Raw genomic sequence first — 19546 nt, 5'->3', positions numbered from 1 at the left:
AGTCAGATCTTTTCATGCTAATGATTTTGAATTTTCAGCACTACATAAACAAAAGAAAACACATTGGCCCTTTAAACACAGTTCCAGACAGGTAGAAAAACCACATACACAAAATGTGTGAAAGTCTGAATTCAGAACAGGCAGAAAACAGACTGTATTTTATACTGAGATTTCCAGCAGCAGGGGAAGAGCGCTCACTGCCAAGTCTGTGCTGTTGCTTAGAATGAAGAGTCAATAATTAAATTGAAAATTCTGCAGAGAGACCTAGTGATCTGGCAGGAACAAAAACAAGCTCGAGGAAGAAGTTTAAGCTTGAGAAGTGCTACAGTGCATTTAGTCAGGGGGAAAAAAACCAAACCAAAGCCAAAAATACTTCTTACTAAAGAAATAAAGGTGAAGATGTTCAAAATGAGAGGAAGTGGGGTTTCATATGGACTGAACATATTGGGATTTATTTTATAATATTTAAAGAATTGAGTAGATAGAAAGCTCTTGAGACTTTATGGGGAAGAATGGAGAATTTGCAAATGGGAAACCTTGTGCTTACATTCTGAAAAGGGAGGGACTGAAGAAGCCAGGGAATTATCAATCATTCATTTTGACTTGGATTCCAATAAAAATCCTGAAAGAAATAAACAAACACATTTCAAAAACACAGAGAAAAGAAACAAGACAACACCCAAAAGGGATCTCTCATCAATGAGCTGTCACATTTCCTTCAGTGAGAGGGTAACAGGCAATGTGGATGAGAGACAAGCAGCCAGGTGTCATTTATCTTAACATTAGAAAGATTTTTGACACCATCTCAAATTACACTCTCAGTCATAAGCAACCTAGTGAAACAGATTTAGCCCCTAAGGGCTAGGTGCAAATTATATCAGAAAGCCACAGAAAGATAAAATTTGTAGTTGATTTACTCTCAGAAGGGAAGGGATGGCACAGGGTGTGGCTTGGAAAGGTCTGTTGTTAGTCTGCTGTTATTCAATATTTGTAATAACCATTCATTCAGTTTGGATGATAAAATAGAGTATACAATGATCAGATTTGGGCAGTAACACTGGAAAAGGCTGAAGCTATGCTGAAGGTCAGAATTCATATTTCAAATGATACTGCAGAATCTGAAAAAATGAAGCATGCAGTTTAACAGGGACAACTAGCAGTACATTATGGGTCAGGAAGGACAGAGGTAGCAGCTCTTCAAAAGAAAAAGAGATCTCGGGGCTCTAGTAGGTTGTGATATATTGAACCAGTGTCATACTGTTGCAAAAGGGGAAAATGCCAGATAAATGCAGATAGATACAATAATCCTTCCCCTCTGCTCTCTACTCATGGCTACATGAAATTATGTTTCTCCTGTACTCTGCACTAGTGAGACTGCAGTCAGAACATTTTCTGAAGGTTAGATCGTTGTGTTTCCCTTTGAAGGAGAATCAGATGGGGAGTCCAGAGGAAATCAGCAAAGATCAGAAGCATGTTTAGAAAACATGATCTATGTGACTAAATTGAACAAACTCCTGTTGTATAGCCTGAAGAAATAACATAGCCTAGGAGGTAAAACAAAAGTCTTCAAATACATGAAAAGGATTCAATGTACACTAAATAAGATAAGATATAGGCTTAAATTATAGCAATAAGGAGTAAAATTAGGTATTTATAAACGCTTCAGAGAGATAAGAGTAGCTAAAAAATGAAAGATAATGCCTTCAGAAGCTGCAAAGTCTTCACCCTTGGAACAACATAAGTGTAGAAGATGTTCACTCTATCCAAGGGCTAGAGAGTCTCTTGAGATCCCTTTAGCTGTCTTCTGTAATGCAAAGGCAGATTTCAGGTACTAAATATTTTGAGAAGAAATAAAAAGATTATAACTAGGCCAGATAAATAGAAAAATATCAATGTACTCTCATGACAACTAAATTCTTTAGGCAGTCTTTTGCAATTTCACAGAATACCTATTTAGGAAAAAAATATTTACAAGAATAAATAAGAAATGGTAGTGATCCTACTTTTCCTATGTCTTGTATAATTAATGATGCAATTTAAATATTGTAGGGTAAATTGCTTTTGTTTATGGGAAAATGCTTCTCTAAGTGTTAGGGAAAGAAGGTCTTAGTAAAAGAAATCACCACTGCTGCATTAATAAACTGTTTTCCATATGAGGGAACTTAAATCAATTTGGGAATTATTAAGCACCTAGCATGTAAAAAAAGAAGTCCAAATTGGAGTCCTATATGTGAATGGAAAACTCTCCAAGGATTGCTAGAAAAGTTGTCCTTACCCACTAAAGTGATGCACAACCTGAAGCAAAAGAATATCCTAAATAAGTAACCATGTTTCCAACTCAATAAATCTTTCATAGCTTTCTTCTAGGGCTCTTGCTTAAGACATAGACAGTCTTGTATTCACTCACAAAACTTCGAGTATAGGAGCCAGTTGCTTGTGTGCCTTCCAGCATTTGCTCAAGGGATACAGGACGTTGCCTTTGAGGGATTATCAGCAGATCAAACCCACCAAACAAATGAAAGCCAGAAAACTTTAGAAGTCACGGCACCATCTCTAAAGCACTTATGCAAATCAATCTTTACAGCTCACCTGCTCCAACCAGCCCAGAGTGCTGGAGATTGTCCAGCCTCCCAGGGCAGCCCAGTACTTAATTATCCTCATCCTTAGAATCTTCCAGCATGTCTGCATTAGATATCTCTCGCTGTAATTCAAATCCACTACTACTCCTAATAGCCAAATTAACCATGCCTAACAGTTTGTTCTTTTCCTGAATAATCCTTTCTGTATTGGAAGAGATTAACATAACCCCCCTCTGTGCAGTTTTCTTCAGACTAAACAACCCTAGTTTGCTCAATCTTTCCCTAAAGGCACACTTCTAGATTGCTGATCATTATAATTGCTTGCAGCTGGACTGTCTCCAGCTACTTTACTTTACCAAGTGAAGTCACAGTTCTGCTAAGGAGCTCACAGCATTGAGGAAGAGAACAGATGAATTACATCACAAGTCCAGGAGTTCCTTGCTACAATGGCCTCTGGTGATGCAAATCAGTTAACCATTCCAAAGCTATTGCTTAGCTTTATGCCTAAGTTTTCCATAACAGGGGGGTTCACTTCAATTCTTGCAGTTATCAGAAAGAACACAGAGAAGGGTCCTCCTTCTCTGACCCAGTCATTTCAAGCATATTTTATTGACATATTCAACACTAAATCTGCTTATTGCAAGCTGAAGTTACAATTAAATTAACTATGCATTCTTCATTCCCTGCCTTAAGATGTATTTACATCACCACTAAGACTAGTGATACCATTTTGGGTATTTGGGAAATAATTAATTCCCTATCTTTAAATAATTTAAAAAAATAAAGTGTTTGGGGATTTATCAGGATGAAAAGTCCTGGATAAATATTAGATGACTATGCTAAAGTAATTAAAATAATACTAGTTCAAGATGAAGAGAATTGCAGCAAAGCAAACAGAAAAAAATAATCATACAGTAATGTTCTGTTAACTGCTGGTTATTCTCTTTCATCATATAATAGCCTTTGAAGACCTCTTTTTTTTCCATTTAATGATTTTTAATTTAGTGGTAGACTTCCATTATGTAACACAAATGAACAATAATTAAAGGAATTTAATCATTTAATCTACAGTTTTTTGCTTTTAAGGACTTTTAAACAAATTGCTTCAAGGTTCAAAGTTCCATTTTCAACTTACAAGACATATATAAATTTCAGGGTGGGAGGCAAAGAGAAAGATGGAAGAGGCTGGGGAAGAAGCATGCTACCTTTCAGACTGGCTCTTCATGAAACAATTCACTGCAGACTTGCTGAAACCAACTGCTATGCCTAGTATCTGTTTGTCTGTGCTAAAACTCACATTAGTTTGTACCAGGGGAGCAGCTAACCCTGCTGTGAGGTCCCATATATGAAGGCAGAATTCTCTGGAAATGCATATAAAAGTTCCTGAATTTGTATTGTTCTATCAGTGCACATTTTTTTACTGTGAAATAGAAAAGAGTATTTTAAAACACAAGTGCTATGCTTGTCATTCCTTTCCGGTTTATTGAAAAAACAGGAATACTCCTGGTCCTGTTAGCTATGGCTATTCAAAGAACAATTCATTCTAATCATAGCACTTTTACAAAGGATTAACACAAAAAGCTATAAAGTATCTACCACCCATTCAAGAATCCTGTGACAAATTCACAGCCAAACATACAACTGCAACTCCATGGTTCTTTTGAGAAACCTGACTTTCCCTCACCCTGACAAGGTGAGAAAAAAATCACTATTCATCCTAACTCTCAAGCAGAGACTGTTTCACTGGCAATTTGCTATCATTCTAATGAAGAAAAAATGGTTATCAAATTTCAGGATATTTTCTCAGCAGCTATCTTTTATCCATTTTCTTTTTTATTTGTTTGCTTTTCCCTAGAGAATCAGTCAAGAAGTCTATCTCGTTGAGGGGGGAAAAAGACTATTCAGACCAAAAAAGTAAAAAATTTCAGAAGGAAGACAAATTGTCATTCTTCTTGTATTCTTCTAAGGTCATTGGCTCTTGAATCCAGATTCTGTTTTGATTTTCCGTCATGTCTGAAATAGCGTCTGTCTACTATGGGCACTTAAAATCATTTAATACTTTTTTAACATCTATATTCAGCCTATTTCCTCTCCATTACAAAGCTTTTTATATGAGTACAATCTATAACCTTTTGTCTTGGGGTGACTTTATCATGTGTATCCCCTATCGCTGCTCTATGCCCAGAAATTAATTTTGTGCCTTTCTGTGCCTTTAAACTGAGCCTGAGACGGGGGAGAGGAAAAAAAACCGAGCAAGCTTTTCAAGCAGTTTGGCTACGGGCAACTGGAGCTACTTCCTTTTTGGTAGAACTTCCTTTCTGGGACTTGCGCTCCTTCAATTCACGCACTCGTGCTGCCAGGGCAGAAGTGGGAAAATTTCTTTTTTCCTGAAGCTAGTGGGGGAAGGTTGGTTGTAACCTGCCTTCTATCAGAGGATATTTTTCCTCCAAATTTGTCCAAACTGGCACACCTTTCAAAATCATAAAATCTCAATTTTATTCCACATTTCTTGAATTTTTTTTCTTGTCTCTACTTTGCATCTGCTGTAGCCTACTGTTGACTTATCTCTTTAGTCTAGCACTGGTCCTTAGCAGATACAATTTTCATACTGAACTAAGACAATAACAGTAGAGCAGAACAAATCCTGAGTCATACTACTTGGCCAGTGCTATGATCAGGACTAGCTTTGTGAAATCTAACTAGTATAAAACCATAATAGTCTCTTCTATTTTCAGCCTTGTACAGAATAAAGGAAGACAGCAGTATAATTTTGAGAAGAATAGAAGAGCATAAAACATTTTTGCTTGTCTCACTGGGTTTTACTTTTAACCCAGCATCAACAATTTTCAGTCAGATAACATGGGTAGAGTGAAAGTTTGAACTCTACTGCCCTATTGCATGCAGGCAGAAGAACACCCTGCAGGCCATATGACTGTCATATTTTGTTTATAATCATATACAGCACTAAGTGCTTCTGTTGTGTATTTCACTGTATTGTGTTCTTTTGTTACAGACAGGCCTTAGGTTCAGCATTTTAAAAACATCTATCAATTATATAATAGCTACCACAGGAAAAAAAGAGGTTTTCTGACTTCTTTAATGAAATATCGTGGCCTACAGCAAAGCTTGAATCTTATTTAATGCAGTTACAGAAAACATCAGAAGTTTTTTGAGCCATTTTCTTTTACCATGTCACAAGAAAGGGAACTAATGCATTTTGAATCTGTAACTTCCAAAAACAATTGACTAATTTCAGTGTTGATGGCTTCCTTCAGTATTAGATACAAGACATGAGTCCTAAAAAAGAAAAGAAATCAAATACTGATTCAAATCTCTTTGTGATCTGGCTACGTGCAGGGAAGCTCACTGTCAGTGTGAGGTTCCCAATTTTTACTAGTTCACCAATCACTGTGCTTAAGGCTGATGATGGTTATGGCTGTCTCTCTGATAGTTCATCACATCAGTGTAATTTTAATTTATGGTTTTCATAATAAATCAAGATCATTATGGAAAAATGGATGCCCCTGAGTCATTTATATCCTCAGTGCATACACTCTATAATTCTGAGACCTTATGCATCTTATTATTTCTAAGAGAATGGTAGAAATCTGTTATTATAAAATCTCTCTTTTCTTTTAACAGACCTCTTGTGCTCTGGTGAAAAAAACCCAAAAACAAAGACAAAACACACAAAAAACCCAAACCAAACAGCAAAACAAATACAAGTGAATTCTGTCTTTAAAATTCACAGTTTTTGCTTGAAACACAGAATCATAGAAAGGCCTGTGTTGGAAGCAACCTGAAAGATCATCTGGTTCCAACCCCTCTCCTGTGGGCAGGGACACCTTTCACTAGACCATGTTGCTCAGACCCCATTCAACCTGGCCTTGAACAGCTCCAAGGAAACAAGCAGGGTTTTTATATGCTTTGGATTTCTTAAGGAGTAGTATCACATAAGTGGATACCCACTCGAGCATTTTAACTGCATCAGCTAAATATGTGATTTTGAAATCACCAATAATTGTGTCTGCCTGAAGACTCATCAATCAAAATCACTAACTTGGAAAAATATGGATTTGTATCTACAAATTTTTTCATATTGGGATTTTTAAACACAAATTTTGGTAGACCAAAACAACATATAAGCTTGAAATGCAATCTGAGAATGTTTCAAACTGTATTTAAAATATGGGTCTTTTTCAAAAAGTCAAATATTAGATTTTAAAATTCTTTAATATTTCAGCTTTTCTTTTTCCAAATGGTATTTAGCTTTAAAAATAGAGCATTTTTAAGAGGAGAAAAAAAAGATGTTCAGAAATGAACCAGAACAAACTGAATGGGTTTCTAAGGAAAGGAACTCAGAAACTTGTTATTAAAACTTTAGGACTGTGACTATTTCCGTCTACTGCCACTGACAAAAGCCACCAGTTGACATCTCAGTCGAACCCTTATAACAACACATGCAGTACAGAACACAGTTTCTAAGGGGGAATTCATTATTAATCATAAAAAGAAGTTGATTTCAAATCATAAGCGCCAGGAAAAGCAAGCTTGTTTCTGACAACTTTCCTTGTACAGAGATTACATGGTTGAGAGCTCAAATTTGCTAAACCCACACATTTGTAGAGAACTTTTACATGTGACCTGGTATGCAAAATACTGTTGCAATATGAATAAAACATAACTTTTGCAGAAACAGCTACCTTTGCCTGGATTTTTATTCATTATAAAAAACAGAATGTTTTTTGGAAGAATGCATTTTAACAATCAGACTTCCCTGAAAATTAAGTTATCCTTTTCCACTGATGAAGAAAAGAAAATTAAGAAAGTAAACAACAGAAAACACTGACAGTTAATGTATCATCAACAATCAGAAGTTCTAAGGCAATTATTTTTTCCTTTAAAATGACACTAAAAGTTTTAAAGGTCTGGTTGTTTCCAGTACATTAAGATCACTTAAAGTTAGAAAGCCTTGGAGAGTAAAAGGACTTTACTAAAAGAGGTGTAAATTTACATGGTCAGAATCATCAGACGATCAGGTTCTTTGAGACTATTGTTTGACATTTCTAAATATTTGCTTTCAGAGTTTTCTTGTGTCTGTCAAAGACTGAGATACCTTATTCAAACTCAAGAATCATGAAAAATTTAAATTTCGAAGATCATTATTGTTTCTTAATTTAACTTCTCTACTGTATCAACATTGTCGTGCGTGTGTTTGTTTTGTAAGAATAACAAGAGTAGGACTGATCAGTAGTCATGAAGTGCCTGTATCTGGAAGCTATAGCTGCTTCAGAGGAAATCTAAAAGGTCAGTCAGCCTAAAGGAGAGCATTAAAGTTCCTGAAGTCTCCATGAAAAAACCAGCATCAGAGGGGTCTCTGCAGCTGGGGAAGCCTTCTGAGAAAGAGCACCTCAGGGAGCATGATACAGAGTCTTTATGCAGCCAGAGTCAGCACTTTCTGCCCAAAGGGAAAAAAAACCAGCACTGCAACAAGAAAGGAACAAGTCTGAAGCTTGACCACACGGACCTTGCAGAGTCTGTGAAATTTTGAGGAGCCAGAGACATCAGGAGAGCAATCATGAATCCTGAGGGTGGTGACCAGAGACAGACTAGGGCTGGCTACCAGGTGTGAAGCCACAGCCCAGACAACTGACCTGCAGTCAAAGCCTGATATAAACTAGCAAAGGAAGAGGAAAATGGAAAAGGGGGGGGAATGAGGAGAAGTAGAAAAGGGAAACATTTAAATTAAGTTATTTGGATGGAATATGTGTTCTAATTTGTCATACATTAATTGTTCCAAGGGTTGAACTGTACTAAAAACCTGATGCTTTCATGATTTATTTTTGTGACACAGAAAATAAATGGATGAATAAAAACTATAAATGTTCTGAAGCACAATACCAGCTGTATAGATGAACACAATCATAAATACATCATAGCTACAACATGTTATCACACAATTTGAGGAAGAAATATCTGTAAAAACCAGTGTAGAAGTATCTATAGAGGATATCTAGTTTACAAACATTCACTAAAAATCATAGTTACATGTGTCTTCATTAAAAGGAAACGGTAAGAGAAGGGATACAGAGGGAAAAAGTATTATATTTTAAAAGCATCTCCTTTAAAGAGCAGCAGGGTAAAAATTGCTCTGCCATCTTAATACTGCTTCACTTTCAATAAATATAGATGTTTTCACAGAAACTAATGAAAACATCCACTGTGTTCCCTATGATTCATTGGCAATCAAAAGCACTACCTAATTTGCAATATGATGATCTGGAGTATTGACAATCATTCAAAAAGATTACTTGGTTTTAATATATTTTGTCTAGTGAGAGGAGGCAGCAGCTTTGCCACAGCAGACCATCATCTGTCATAACTGCCATCAACACCTGGCAAGAGTTTAGTGAATGTAGAAACAGGGGGACTGAGTCCTGTGTGCCTGCGTGCACCCTGGTCCGTGTGAGCAGGGGTCTGCAGCAGAGCACGGGGCAGTGGGGCGAGAGCAGGACCCTAACACAAGGCTGGGAGCAGAAGCATCATCCCCTGCAGGGCACTGTGCCGGCCCATTCACACCTCCACAGCTCCACGTACTAGACAGAGCTTGCCTGAGACTTTGAACAACCAGTTGGATCCAGCACGTGAGCTCATGGAGGTGAAAAAAGAGAAACAAACAACACTCTTAACACACCCTTAACTAATGAGAGTTAATGAGGGGCATTTTAGATAAATCCTTTCCTGTTAGGTTTGTGCTCAATGTGGTTACCATGGTGTGGTTTCAGTAATATGAGTAGCTATCAATCCAATCATATTTCAGAGTTCCCCTGAGTACATATACATGAGGCAGAAATAATGGGACTGAAAGCTACCAGCTTAATGAAAAATTTAGCACTTTAGGGGGAGATAAAAAAAGGCAGATCAGAATGGAACTAAAATTGAAGCAAAGTTTTAGGTAGCTTTTAGATATTACTATGCAACTGCTATGTTAGTACTAGCATTTGTGCAAAATGTGTATATCAGTTTTGAGTTCATTTAATAAACACTAACTTTGCAGAAAAATGTAACAATTATGCAAATCTGGAATGTATTCCATAATAGTTATGGTAAGGGTCTAACTGTAGTGTTTTCCAGAAATTAATGTTCAATATTAATCTTAAATTGTTTAACCAGTTTTTTCCTTTCATCCCTTTCAACAGACAGATATCAGGCTAGTGAAGGGAAATAACACTGCCACGCCATCTGCAACACACATCTTCTGTTGGTAGGATTTTTTTCTATTTGGGCAGAAGAATTAAATCCGTTCCTGACAAGTAGTTACAGATATTAAATGGTGGATATGCTAAAGTGGTTTAACAGCTGTGGCTGAAAATGGGGAGCTATCATATATGTTATTGTGGATAGCACTGAGATAATTATTGCAAAATAGTCTGAACAGGAGAATAATTTGTAAATATTTTCCTACACTGTCTTTGTTACTCTTCATTAGGAACATCTCACATGGAAAACCAGAGATATTTGAAACCTGCTTTTTCTGATTTGATTGAATTCACTGCATAAGCTCCCTTTGGTGGATCTAGTCATCAATTCACACTGTTGTCCTTCTCATCAGCCTTTAGCAAAACAACATTGGTATTTCACATTTGCAGAGGTACCCAAATGGCTAACACAACTCGAGTAAGACCTGTAAATACTGTATAGCTAATAAGGAAAGAGATTATCTTAATTTTTCTTTTTCTCTCTTTGCATAAAGACATCTTCTGCCAGAAAGAAGTGCCTTGGACCCAAAAAATTTCTCAAGTTAAAGCCTGATGCCTATCTGTCATATAAATATTATGTAACAGATCCTCTGAATTTAATTGGGATGGCGATTTTCCACCCAAATATAATTCCATGCACAGGTGGAACTTAACTATCCCAAAACTTGCAAAAAACATTAAGACAGAAATTAGAAACACCATCTAAGGATGGGTAAATTGCGGCTTCTTATTCCTTCTGCTACGAAGTAATAAAGGACAGTACAAACCCTAGTTATTCATATAGAAAAATACTAAAGTCTCCCTCTATATTCAAGGAACAGATTTATTGCAGTAGTTCATCATCCCAATGTTTTAACTAAATCAGAAGTGGTTAGAATCCAAACTTGTCTTTTATTAAATACATTTCCATCATCTTATATTGTTTGGAATACCTGGGCAATTTACACGTCCCTATCATTTTGTCTGACACCTTTTATTCAAGGAAGAATTATTATTTCCCTGCCTAACTTAATAATCACTCTGAGGAATAACAGATATGAAATGATTCAAAAATATCATCTGAAGGAGCAGATAATTACACAACCCATCTGACTTGAAAATATAAAGAATTTGGTTCGGGCAATTGTGTTATCTTTTACTGACTTCTCAAGAACAGAGAAGATAGCACAAGAAGAAAGAAGGCACAAGAAAGGAAGAGCTTTATTTTGCCAACTGACAGAGAATAAATAATCAGTCTTTTTTAAGTGTTTAATTTAATATTCAAATGAGTATTCTCCAATATCAGTATTATAATCAAATTGGTAGAATCATAGAATCATTTAGTTTGAAAAGACATTTAAGACCACCGAGTCTAGCCATTAGCCTAACATGGCCAAGTCTACCATTAAACCATGTCCCTAAAGGCCGCATCTACATATCTTTTAAATACCCCCAGGGATGGTGACCACTTCCCTGGGCAACCTGCTCCAATGCTTGTTCACCCTTTTAGTGAAGAAATTTTTCCTATTGTCTGATCTAAACCTCCCCTGGTGCAACTTCAGGTAATTTCCCCTGTCCCATCACATCTTTCTTTCAGGTGGTTGTAGAGAGCAATAAGTTCTCCTCTGAGGCTCCTTTTCTACCCAACAGAATAACCAACCCCAGATCCCTCAGCCACTCCTCACAAGAACTGTGCTCCAGACCCTTCACCAGCTTCGTTGCCCTTTTCTGGACATGCCCCAGCACTTCAAAATCTTGTCGTATTCAAGGGAAGCTTATCGCTCGCTACAACGACCTGAAAGAACATTGTAGACAGGTAGACGTCGGTCTTTTCTCACAGGTAACAAGTGATAGAACAGGAGGAAATGGTCTCAAGTTGTGCCAGGGCAGGTTTAGATTGTATAATAGGAAAAAAATTCTTCCACTGAAAGGACACTCAAGCAATGGAATAGGCTGCCCAGGGAAGTGATGGAATCTCCACCTCTGAAGGTATTTAAAAGACTTGTAGAGGTGGCCTTAGGGACATAATTTAGTGGTGGTCCTGGCAGATTAATGGTTGGACTCACTGACTTTAGAGGTTTATGCCAACCTTAAAGATTCTATGATTCTATCAGCTGCAGCCTCTCCAGTGCCAAATACAGAGAGACAATCACTACCCTGGTCCTTCTGGCCTCACTATTTCTGATACAGACCTCCTTGGCCACCTGGGCAAGTGCTGGCTCCTAATCATATGAGTGTCAACCAACATTCCCAGGACCTTTTCCACTGGGCAGTTTTCCAGCCACTTTGCCCCCAGCCTGTAGCACTGCCTGGGGTTGTTGCTACCCAAGTGCAGGACTCATCACTTCAACTTGTTGAACCTCATGCAATTGCCCTTGGCAATCAATCCAGCCTGTCCAAAGCCCTCTGCAGAACTTTCCTACTCTCCAGCAGATCCACACTCCTGCTCAGCTTGGGTCACATCTACAAACTGACCGAGGGTGCCCTTGATCACCTTGCCAAGATCATTGATAAAGACATTAAATAGGCCTGGCCCCAGTACTGAACCCTGGGCAACACCACTTGTGACCAGCTGCCAGCTGGATGTGACTCCATTCACTGTCATCTCTGGATTGCTTGGCCATCCAGCCAGTTTTTTACCCAGTGAACAGTGTGCCCATCCAAGCCATGGGTAGCCAGTTTCAGCAGGAGAATACTGAGGGAAATAGTGTACTTACATTTAGATGAAGCTGATTACTCCACTGACCAATTACTTTGTATTCTGTACTCTTGTTGGTGATTTGATACTGAAAAATATCATAACGTCCAGGAGCATCTCCATTTTCATTGAAGACAACAGGTGTTCCAGCACTCCCTGAAAAAAAATATTAAAAGCAGTAAGTACCTTTAAAGCAATTAAAAAATATATATTAAAGAAAAAATACTAATTAGAGATTGAAGAGGTTCTTCATAGTGCAAGTCTAGTATGATAATAAATTCAAAAACCTCCCAAAGACAAAATGTATTCCATTATCATCATCACAAAATCTACCCTATCTATGATTCTATGAAAATAATTTTAAAATATAATCCTTTGCAGTCTTTTTCTCTGGCTGTTTGGTTGTTTGGTTGGGGGTGTTTTGTGTGTGTATTATAGAACTTTAGGAAATTCTAGGATAAAACAGAAGTGAAGAAATTACTTTTAAAATTAAGAAAGACATAATTTCACTTTAGGATGTGTATACTTGGTAGTAGGCAAAATAGTAGCAATCTTGTAATGAACTACATTAAAAATTTCCCTGTTAAGTACAAAAATATTATTAATATCATCAACTTAGGAACCAATACTCATAAAAGACCTTGCAATGCAAATGTTTAAATTGTGTCACAGTTAATATGCTAAGTTTCTGGCACTGACCACCTATGCAAAAGTATTTTATCAAAATAAATTAAGGGCATCAGCTGTGCTTGTTGCACTCTCCTCTATACATGACACTGCCTGACAGAAAAGGCCATTGCTGAAGCTGTCAAAAGTTATAAATCGACACTCTGTTCTTACTTCAATCAACAAAATGTTCAAAGATTGAAAACTACACATCTACCTTGGCAACCAGACCAGCCAAATTAGAACACATTTTTATGAATTCCCTCAAGGTGACATCAAGGACCTGCACTCCTACAGAGACTTTTCAAAACTACACCCCTTTCCCAAATTTTTGTATATAGGTGAGTCATATTTATAGCTGAGGTCCATTGAAGAAAAATTCACATATGCTAATGTTCTATTTCAGTGTCTGGAGATGAAATTTTTCTTTACTGGGGGAATAACACAAACCACCACAAAATGCCCCCATGATGTTTTCATGCTTCTCCATGTAAACATCCAAGAAAATAGTTCATAGAAAATTCCTACACTGTAACACATGTTAGTGTATCACCTAGAGGCACTAAGTCCACTGTGAGTGGCTTCCAGAGAATGGGGAAAAAAAAAAAGAGCTTGAAATTCTGGATGCCTATCAAGCAGAAGTAAGCTAGTAGAAGTGGAAACAGTCTACACACTCTAGGATTTCAGCATAAATTCTTCTTGTATGGCTGTTTGTCTCTCTCCCATAAAGTATTTTGTTCTCATTTTGTATAACAGCTTTCATATAAAACTGATATCCAGTGAAATAAACAGTATTTTGAGAGTGACAAGTGGCACATTAAATACTGTGCCAATTTCAGAGTTCTGCCAGAAAAATTCTGGCTGCAAAAATTGGACGTGAGCAACCATGGAAGAAGAGTATCAAAAATTATGTGTGGTAAAGACTTAAGACCCCATGAAGATAGAAAAGACTCAACAAAAAAATTTTGAAAGCTCTTCGTGCTTTGCTCCCAGTTCTTTTGACAGAATGAAGGGCAAGAAAAATCCCAGTCTACAACTTTTCAAGCAATGAAATTATTCTTCACTACTCACATAGCAGATTGATGCAATAAATTTTTTCCACCCAATAAACACATACTCAGCTGTTCTTGGTATATAGTTATGGAGGTAACCTTCAAAATATTACTCTAGAGTAACAATAGAATTCATCTTTCCACTCAGCAGCATTTGAAGACCTCATGAAAAAACTGTCATTTTTATGAACAAATAGGAAATGTCCTTTGTATCCCTTAAGACCAATGAGAACTTAAAACATTATTATGCTCACCATATGAGTGTGAGCCTATAATATATAGCTGGCTTTAGAAATATCATCTTGTACTGGTTTTGCTTGGGATAAAGTTAATTTTCTTCATAGTAGGTTATATGGGGCTCTGATTTGGATTTGTGCTGAAACCTGTTGATAACACAGGGATGTTTCAGTTCTTGCTGAGGAGCACTTACACAGATTTGAGTTGTTTTCTGCTTTTCATCCCACTGCACCACTAGGGAGGCTGGGGGTGCATAAGGAGATGGGGGCTTGTGGACACAACCAGGACAGCTGACCCCAACTGACCCAAGGGATATTCTCTAGCATATAACATCATGTTCAGCATATAAAACTGGGGAAGAAGAAGGAAGAAGGGACATTTGCAGAGATGGCATTAAGTCACTCTTATGTGTGATGGAGCCCTGCTTTCCTGGGGATGACTGAACACCTGCCTGCCCATAGGATGTGGTGAATGAAGTCCTTATTTTGCTTTGCTTGTGTGTGCAGCTTTTGCTTCACCTATTAAACTGTCTTTATCTCAACCCATCTGTTTTCTCACTTTGACCCTTCCAGGTCTCTCCCCAGTCCAGCTGGTGGGGGAGGGAGCGAGTCTGTGTGAGGCTCAGCTGCAGGTGGGGTTAAACCACAACACATGTACAAAGAGACTGACTAGTCCAGACCAGAACCATCTTTTTTGTGTTCTCAGCTAGAGCAAACATCATCTCATGCTGTGCACCACAGTCAATAGGGACATAGCAACTTGCTAAATTCAGCAGCGTCTCCAACTGAGTCCAACAAGATCTTTCTCATATGGCAAAAGTCAAACAACCCTTGTCAAGTTAATAAAGTCAGGCTTGCTAAAAGCTGGAATAAGTCACAGAAGATTTACTCTCTAACACTGGGAAAAACCACTATCCCTTTGTTAAACAGAAGACCATAGAAAGTACAGTAACAGTCACAGTGCCGGCTGTAAAGTATATTTGGTTGTGTTTTTTCAATGATGCCATAACTTGTATATTCTGTTAACAAGGAGACTATTATTTTAATCCATGTCTTATATCTTAAGACATATATATATATATATATATTCCATTGTGGAATACATATATATATTTCACATATTCCATTGTGGAATGAAACATTTAATGAACTCTAGCTAGGAGGTATTCATTACTGGATTGTGCTAATAAACAATGGTTTATTAGCTGCATAACCAGGAAAGAAAGGTTAAAGGCATTTGAAGAAAACTTGTGGATTATACTAATGGTTCCCCAAACAATGAATGCAAGATGGTAGCAAGAGCCTTCAAAGTGTAAGGCCAAAATGAAAGTGTAGGATAAACTAGATGCCTCAAGGCTATAAACAAACCACCAAGGGTTAATTAGTATTCTTAAAAAACGTTAATCTCATCTGAAGAAAAATATGCCATGGTTAATGATCTGAGTTCATCTGAGAATGGACAGTCCTCAAATTGAAAAGGTTTTCTAAGAAAATATACTGTGTTGGATAGTCCATCAAAGTGCATAATTCTGTGAAAAAACTGATTAACACTGTACAGCGATCAGATAATTAAACCACTTGGAGAAGCACTGTAGCTGACCATAACAACTAATTGCATGTGTGGAGGCAAACCTGGATTCAGTATACAGCACTCTAACAAATGCCATGGAAGTATACAAGTGCCTCTTTTTCTGACAACTGAACTGAACATTCTTGATATCTGGTACTGCCACATACACTGTATCATTACCATGGCAGGGAATTGCATCATAGTTCAAGATAGAGAGTGTTTAAATCCTCCTCTTATTGATCATTGAGGTCTGCCTGATAAATTTAACACACTGTGGAGAGAAAGTAACACAGAATACAACAATGACCTGAGGTAGTGAGCCAGAACTACATAAACTCCAGCTTAGATTAAAAAATATTTTGGGAAACCACAACAAATAGTGTTTGGATAGGTATTTATATTAGAGAATGAACTTGGCTAGCTTCATTTGGGAACCACTTTCATTGGAAACCATCATAGGGAAAATGTTACTTTTGCTTAGGATAAATGTTCCTATAATGCTAGTGTAGACCACCATAGAGAATAGAAAGCAGGTTACTTTTTTTAAAAAATTTCACTGATATAAATTTTAGAAATATTTTTAAAGTAATCATTTAATACAGTAGCTAAAAAAGAAGTGATGAAACTATATCTTTGAGCCTTTTCACATTTTATCCTATATGTGGTTATGTTGCTATGTGTAATTTTAACTCATGAATGACTCAGGTAATTGTATTCAATCTGTCACCATTTTAACTAAATTTTTAATTTATTCTGGATGTCTAAAACAGAAGTACCTGGTAGAATTTCCAGACGACATAATAAGCTTGGCTAACTATGGAAAATCATGTGTGAGCTTTCACCTTCTTCATCTCTCCTTTGTGACAATCTTTTTCAGTTTGGTTTGGCTTGAGTTGGGGTTTTTTAATATAAAGACATAGTTACTAACTTATTTTGAGATCTGCTTCTGAAGTATCTCTTTGCTGAGCAAAGGACATATTTACATTTTTTAGGTATAAAATAATACTCTGGTACTGAAAGAAATTCTCCCTCCTCCTTCCCACTTTGCAGCAATTGGCATTAAACAACTCTGGATGTTAAACTAGCACCTCAGCTAGACATTTCAGAATGTGTCTGTGACCTCAGCTGTTTATGAGCCTTTCAAAATGCAGGTTAAACTAGCCAGAAAAGTTATTTAGAGAAGGAAAAAAAGGTAAAATGTATGAAGTTTTTAAATTGGATTCAAGGATGCAATGGATCCTTTTGAATTTTCAATGCCTTACACAGACATCAAGGAGGACGCCCTCTGATAAGCAACCATTGTAGTGCAGGTCCTTTGTGCACTGGACTTGAAAATTCACATTCTTCTGAAGAAATCTTTAAATATATACCTTGATATTCTAGAGATGCTGGTGAGCAACTACCTAATCCTTCATGTGCCTACTTTGTCAAGTTACATTTCACATGATTCTAAAACATCCCTGCTTGTACTGCAGACTGTAATATTATATCCCTGTGAGGTTACAGCATGCACTTGGCCAATGCCTTCCAGTGAAATTCTCTTTACTTTTCAGGAAGTGGAAAAGAAGTGGATTGACTTATGAACTTCAAGTTCATGTATAGTACTGGCCAAGTGCATATAAAAGTGATTAATATATAAAAGTTCTTAAGAACAGTGCTGAGCCTTATTAAAAAAAATAATTCTTTTCAATTAAATCAGCACACTTGGATTCTTCTTATATGAAAATCTTAAAAAAAAATCCTTATTATGAGGCCCTGCTACTTCAGTACCTTGACAAAAGTGTAGAAACGTGGCTGTGCTGATAAGCATCACAACCGCCATTTACAGAATATTCCAACTCTGGTGGAGATGCTTTCATTATAAAGCTTGATACCAGATACAAATCTTTTATTTCTGAAACTAGATTTCTGTGGATTGATATTAATTTCTTTTTTCTTAATCTGAAATTAAAATTACTTAAGATGAGTCTTCATCCTTTGAGCTGTTCCACATAAGCTACTTTATCTGCTGTGAATCTAAAGAAGTAAGCCTGGAGTCAACAGTAGGCTTAGAAGAATGGAAGTCAAGCAGTTGTGTAGTCACTATAATACAATTAACTATTGTGTATCAAAACTTCAGAATGCACCATCTCTTAGCATTCAGCTTTATGGAAAGACTCCTCAGATTTATAGGATCAACTCTTATTTCATTATTTCACGCAAATATTCTCAAGTACTAGAGTTAAGCGTTCCAATTTTTTTAATGATCATTTCATTCTAAGCAGCTGATAAAAGGAAAAAGTACTACAGAGATGTACATGAATTAAATTGTTCTTACGAAAGTAAAAAGAGGGAGAATAACCATTTGAACTTTCAGTACTGAGAGTTCCCAGAGAAGAAAAATGCATCTGTAAAATTAAACAAGCTGTTTGTTAATGAGACAAATGAAATAGAAGGTTGAAATTGAATAAATGGAAAGAGTAAATACAGGCTGTTATAACATTTAATACTTGGGAAAAAAAAAAACCACAGAAAATTTTAAACAACTAATCAGAACTAGCAAAAGTTAATTTGTGAATGTCAGGCTGTCAGAGAAAGAATACACACTGTACCAAGCTATGTAAGGTTTGTGATAAATGAAGCCGATATCTGCTCAATCTCCACACAGCAGACATTTTCAAACAATGAGCAATGTGGTTACTAAAATAAAACAATGAAGATTGTTTTACACCTATTCAAAATCTGAAAGGACTTCTTTTCATGCTTACCCTACATGTCTCAGTTCAAGATTAGGACAATAAAACAGGATTTCTTCCAGTTGCAGTAAACACAGACCTTTACTGACATTTTAAATATCCTAAGATATTGGATACATCCACTCAGATATGCAGAATATGCATATGACAGAGAATCTGTGCCTTTCTGAGGCAGCAGCTGGAGGCCAGATGGATACCCTGGGGTATCTTAAATGGCATTCGATGCCCATGTTTAGGCAATTTATCTTACTTACCACAGGGCAAATTCTGGCTGTTCATGTATGAATGCATAAAACAGAATGAGAGAGAAACTAGGAATGCTACAAGAAATGAATTATATACAGATTTTGGGCATATGTAATACAAATTATGGTGGTACCCTTTACAAGGCTTATAGAGAAAGTAAAAAATTTGGTATTGAGATAAAGTGATATAAATCAATTCTAGGTCAGGCAGTACAACTTTACATTTTTGAAGCTGATGGACAAGAACTTAAACTGTGATTTTGCACAGAAGGGTATAATTTATTTGATGTCTTGGTCCTCAGCACAGTGGAAAAACAAAATTTTGTATTTCTATGAAAGGAATGGTTCATTCCACCCTTGTACAAGAACATCAGGCAGGGCAGGTACCATAACCACATGGTATTTAAAATAACAAATAAAAAGTAGAGCTTTTTTCCTTACAGAATGTATTAGAGCTCCTTCCCACATCAAGCTCAGAGACATATCTCATAAAACTTACCCTGAAATGAGTAAAATTCAGAGATGAG

General features: G+C 36.8%; 1 protein-coding gene across 5 annotated transcripts in view; it reads right to left on the bottom strand.

The window, feature by feature from the left end:
- Nucleotides 1-19546, bottom strand: part of GRM8 (glutamate metabotropic receptor 8) — a 322893-nt gene that overhangs the window by 54250 nt on the left and 249097 nt on the right. For all 5 annotated transcript variants that reach the window (XM_039571147.1, XM_039571150.1, XM_039571146.1 and 2 more), the window contains one exon: nt 12535-12671. In XM_039571147.1, the coding sequence (XP_039427081.1) occupies nt 12535-12671 (137 nt within the window). The remainder of the gene's footprint in view (nt 1-12534; nt 12672-19546) is intronic.

This window comes from Corvus cornix, chromosome 1A (assembly GCF_000738735.6).
Source record: "Corvus cornix cornix isolate S_Up_H32 chromosome 1A, ASM73873v5, whole genome shotgun sequence".
NCBI lineage: Eukaryota > Metazoa > Chordata > Aves > Passeriformes > Corvidae > Corvus > Corvus cornix.
Note: the sequence above shows the minus strand (reverse complement) of the source record. Positions and strands in the feature narration are given on the sequence as shown.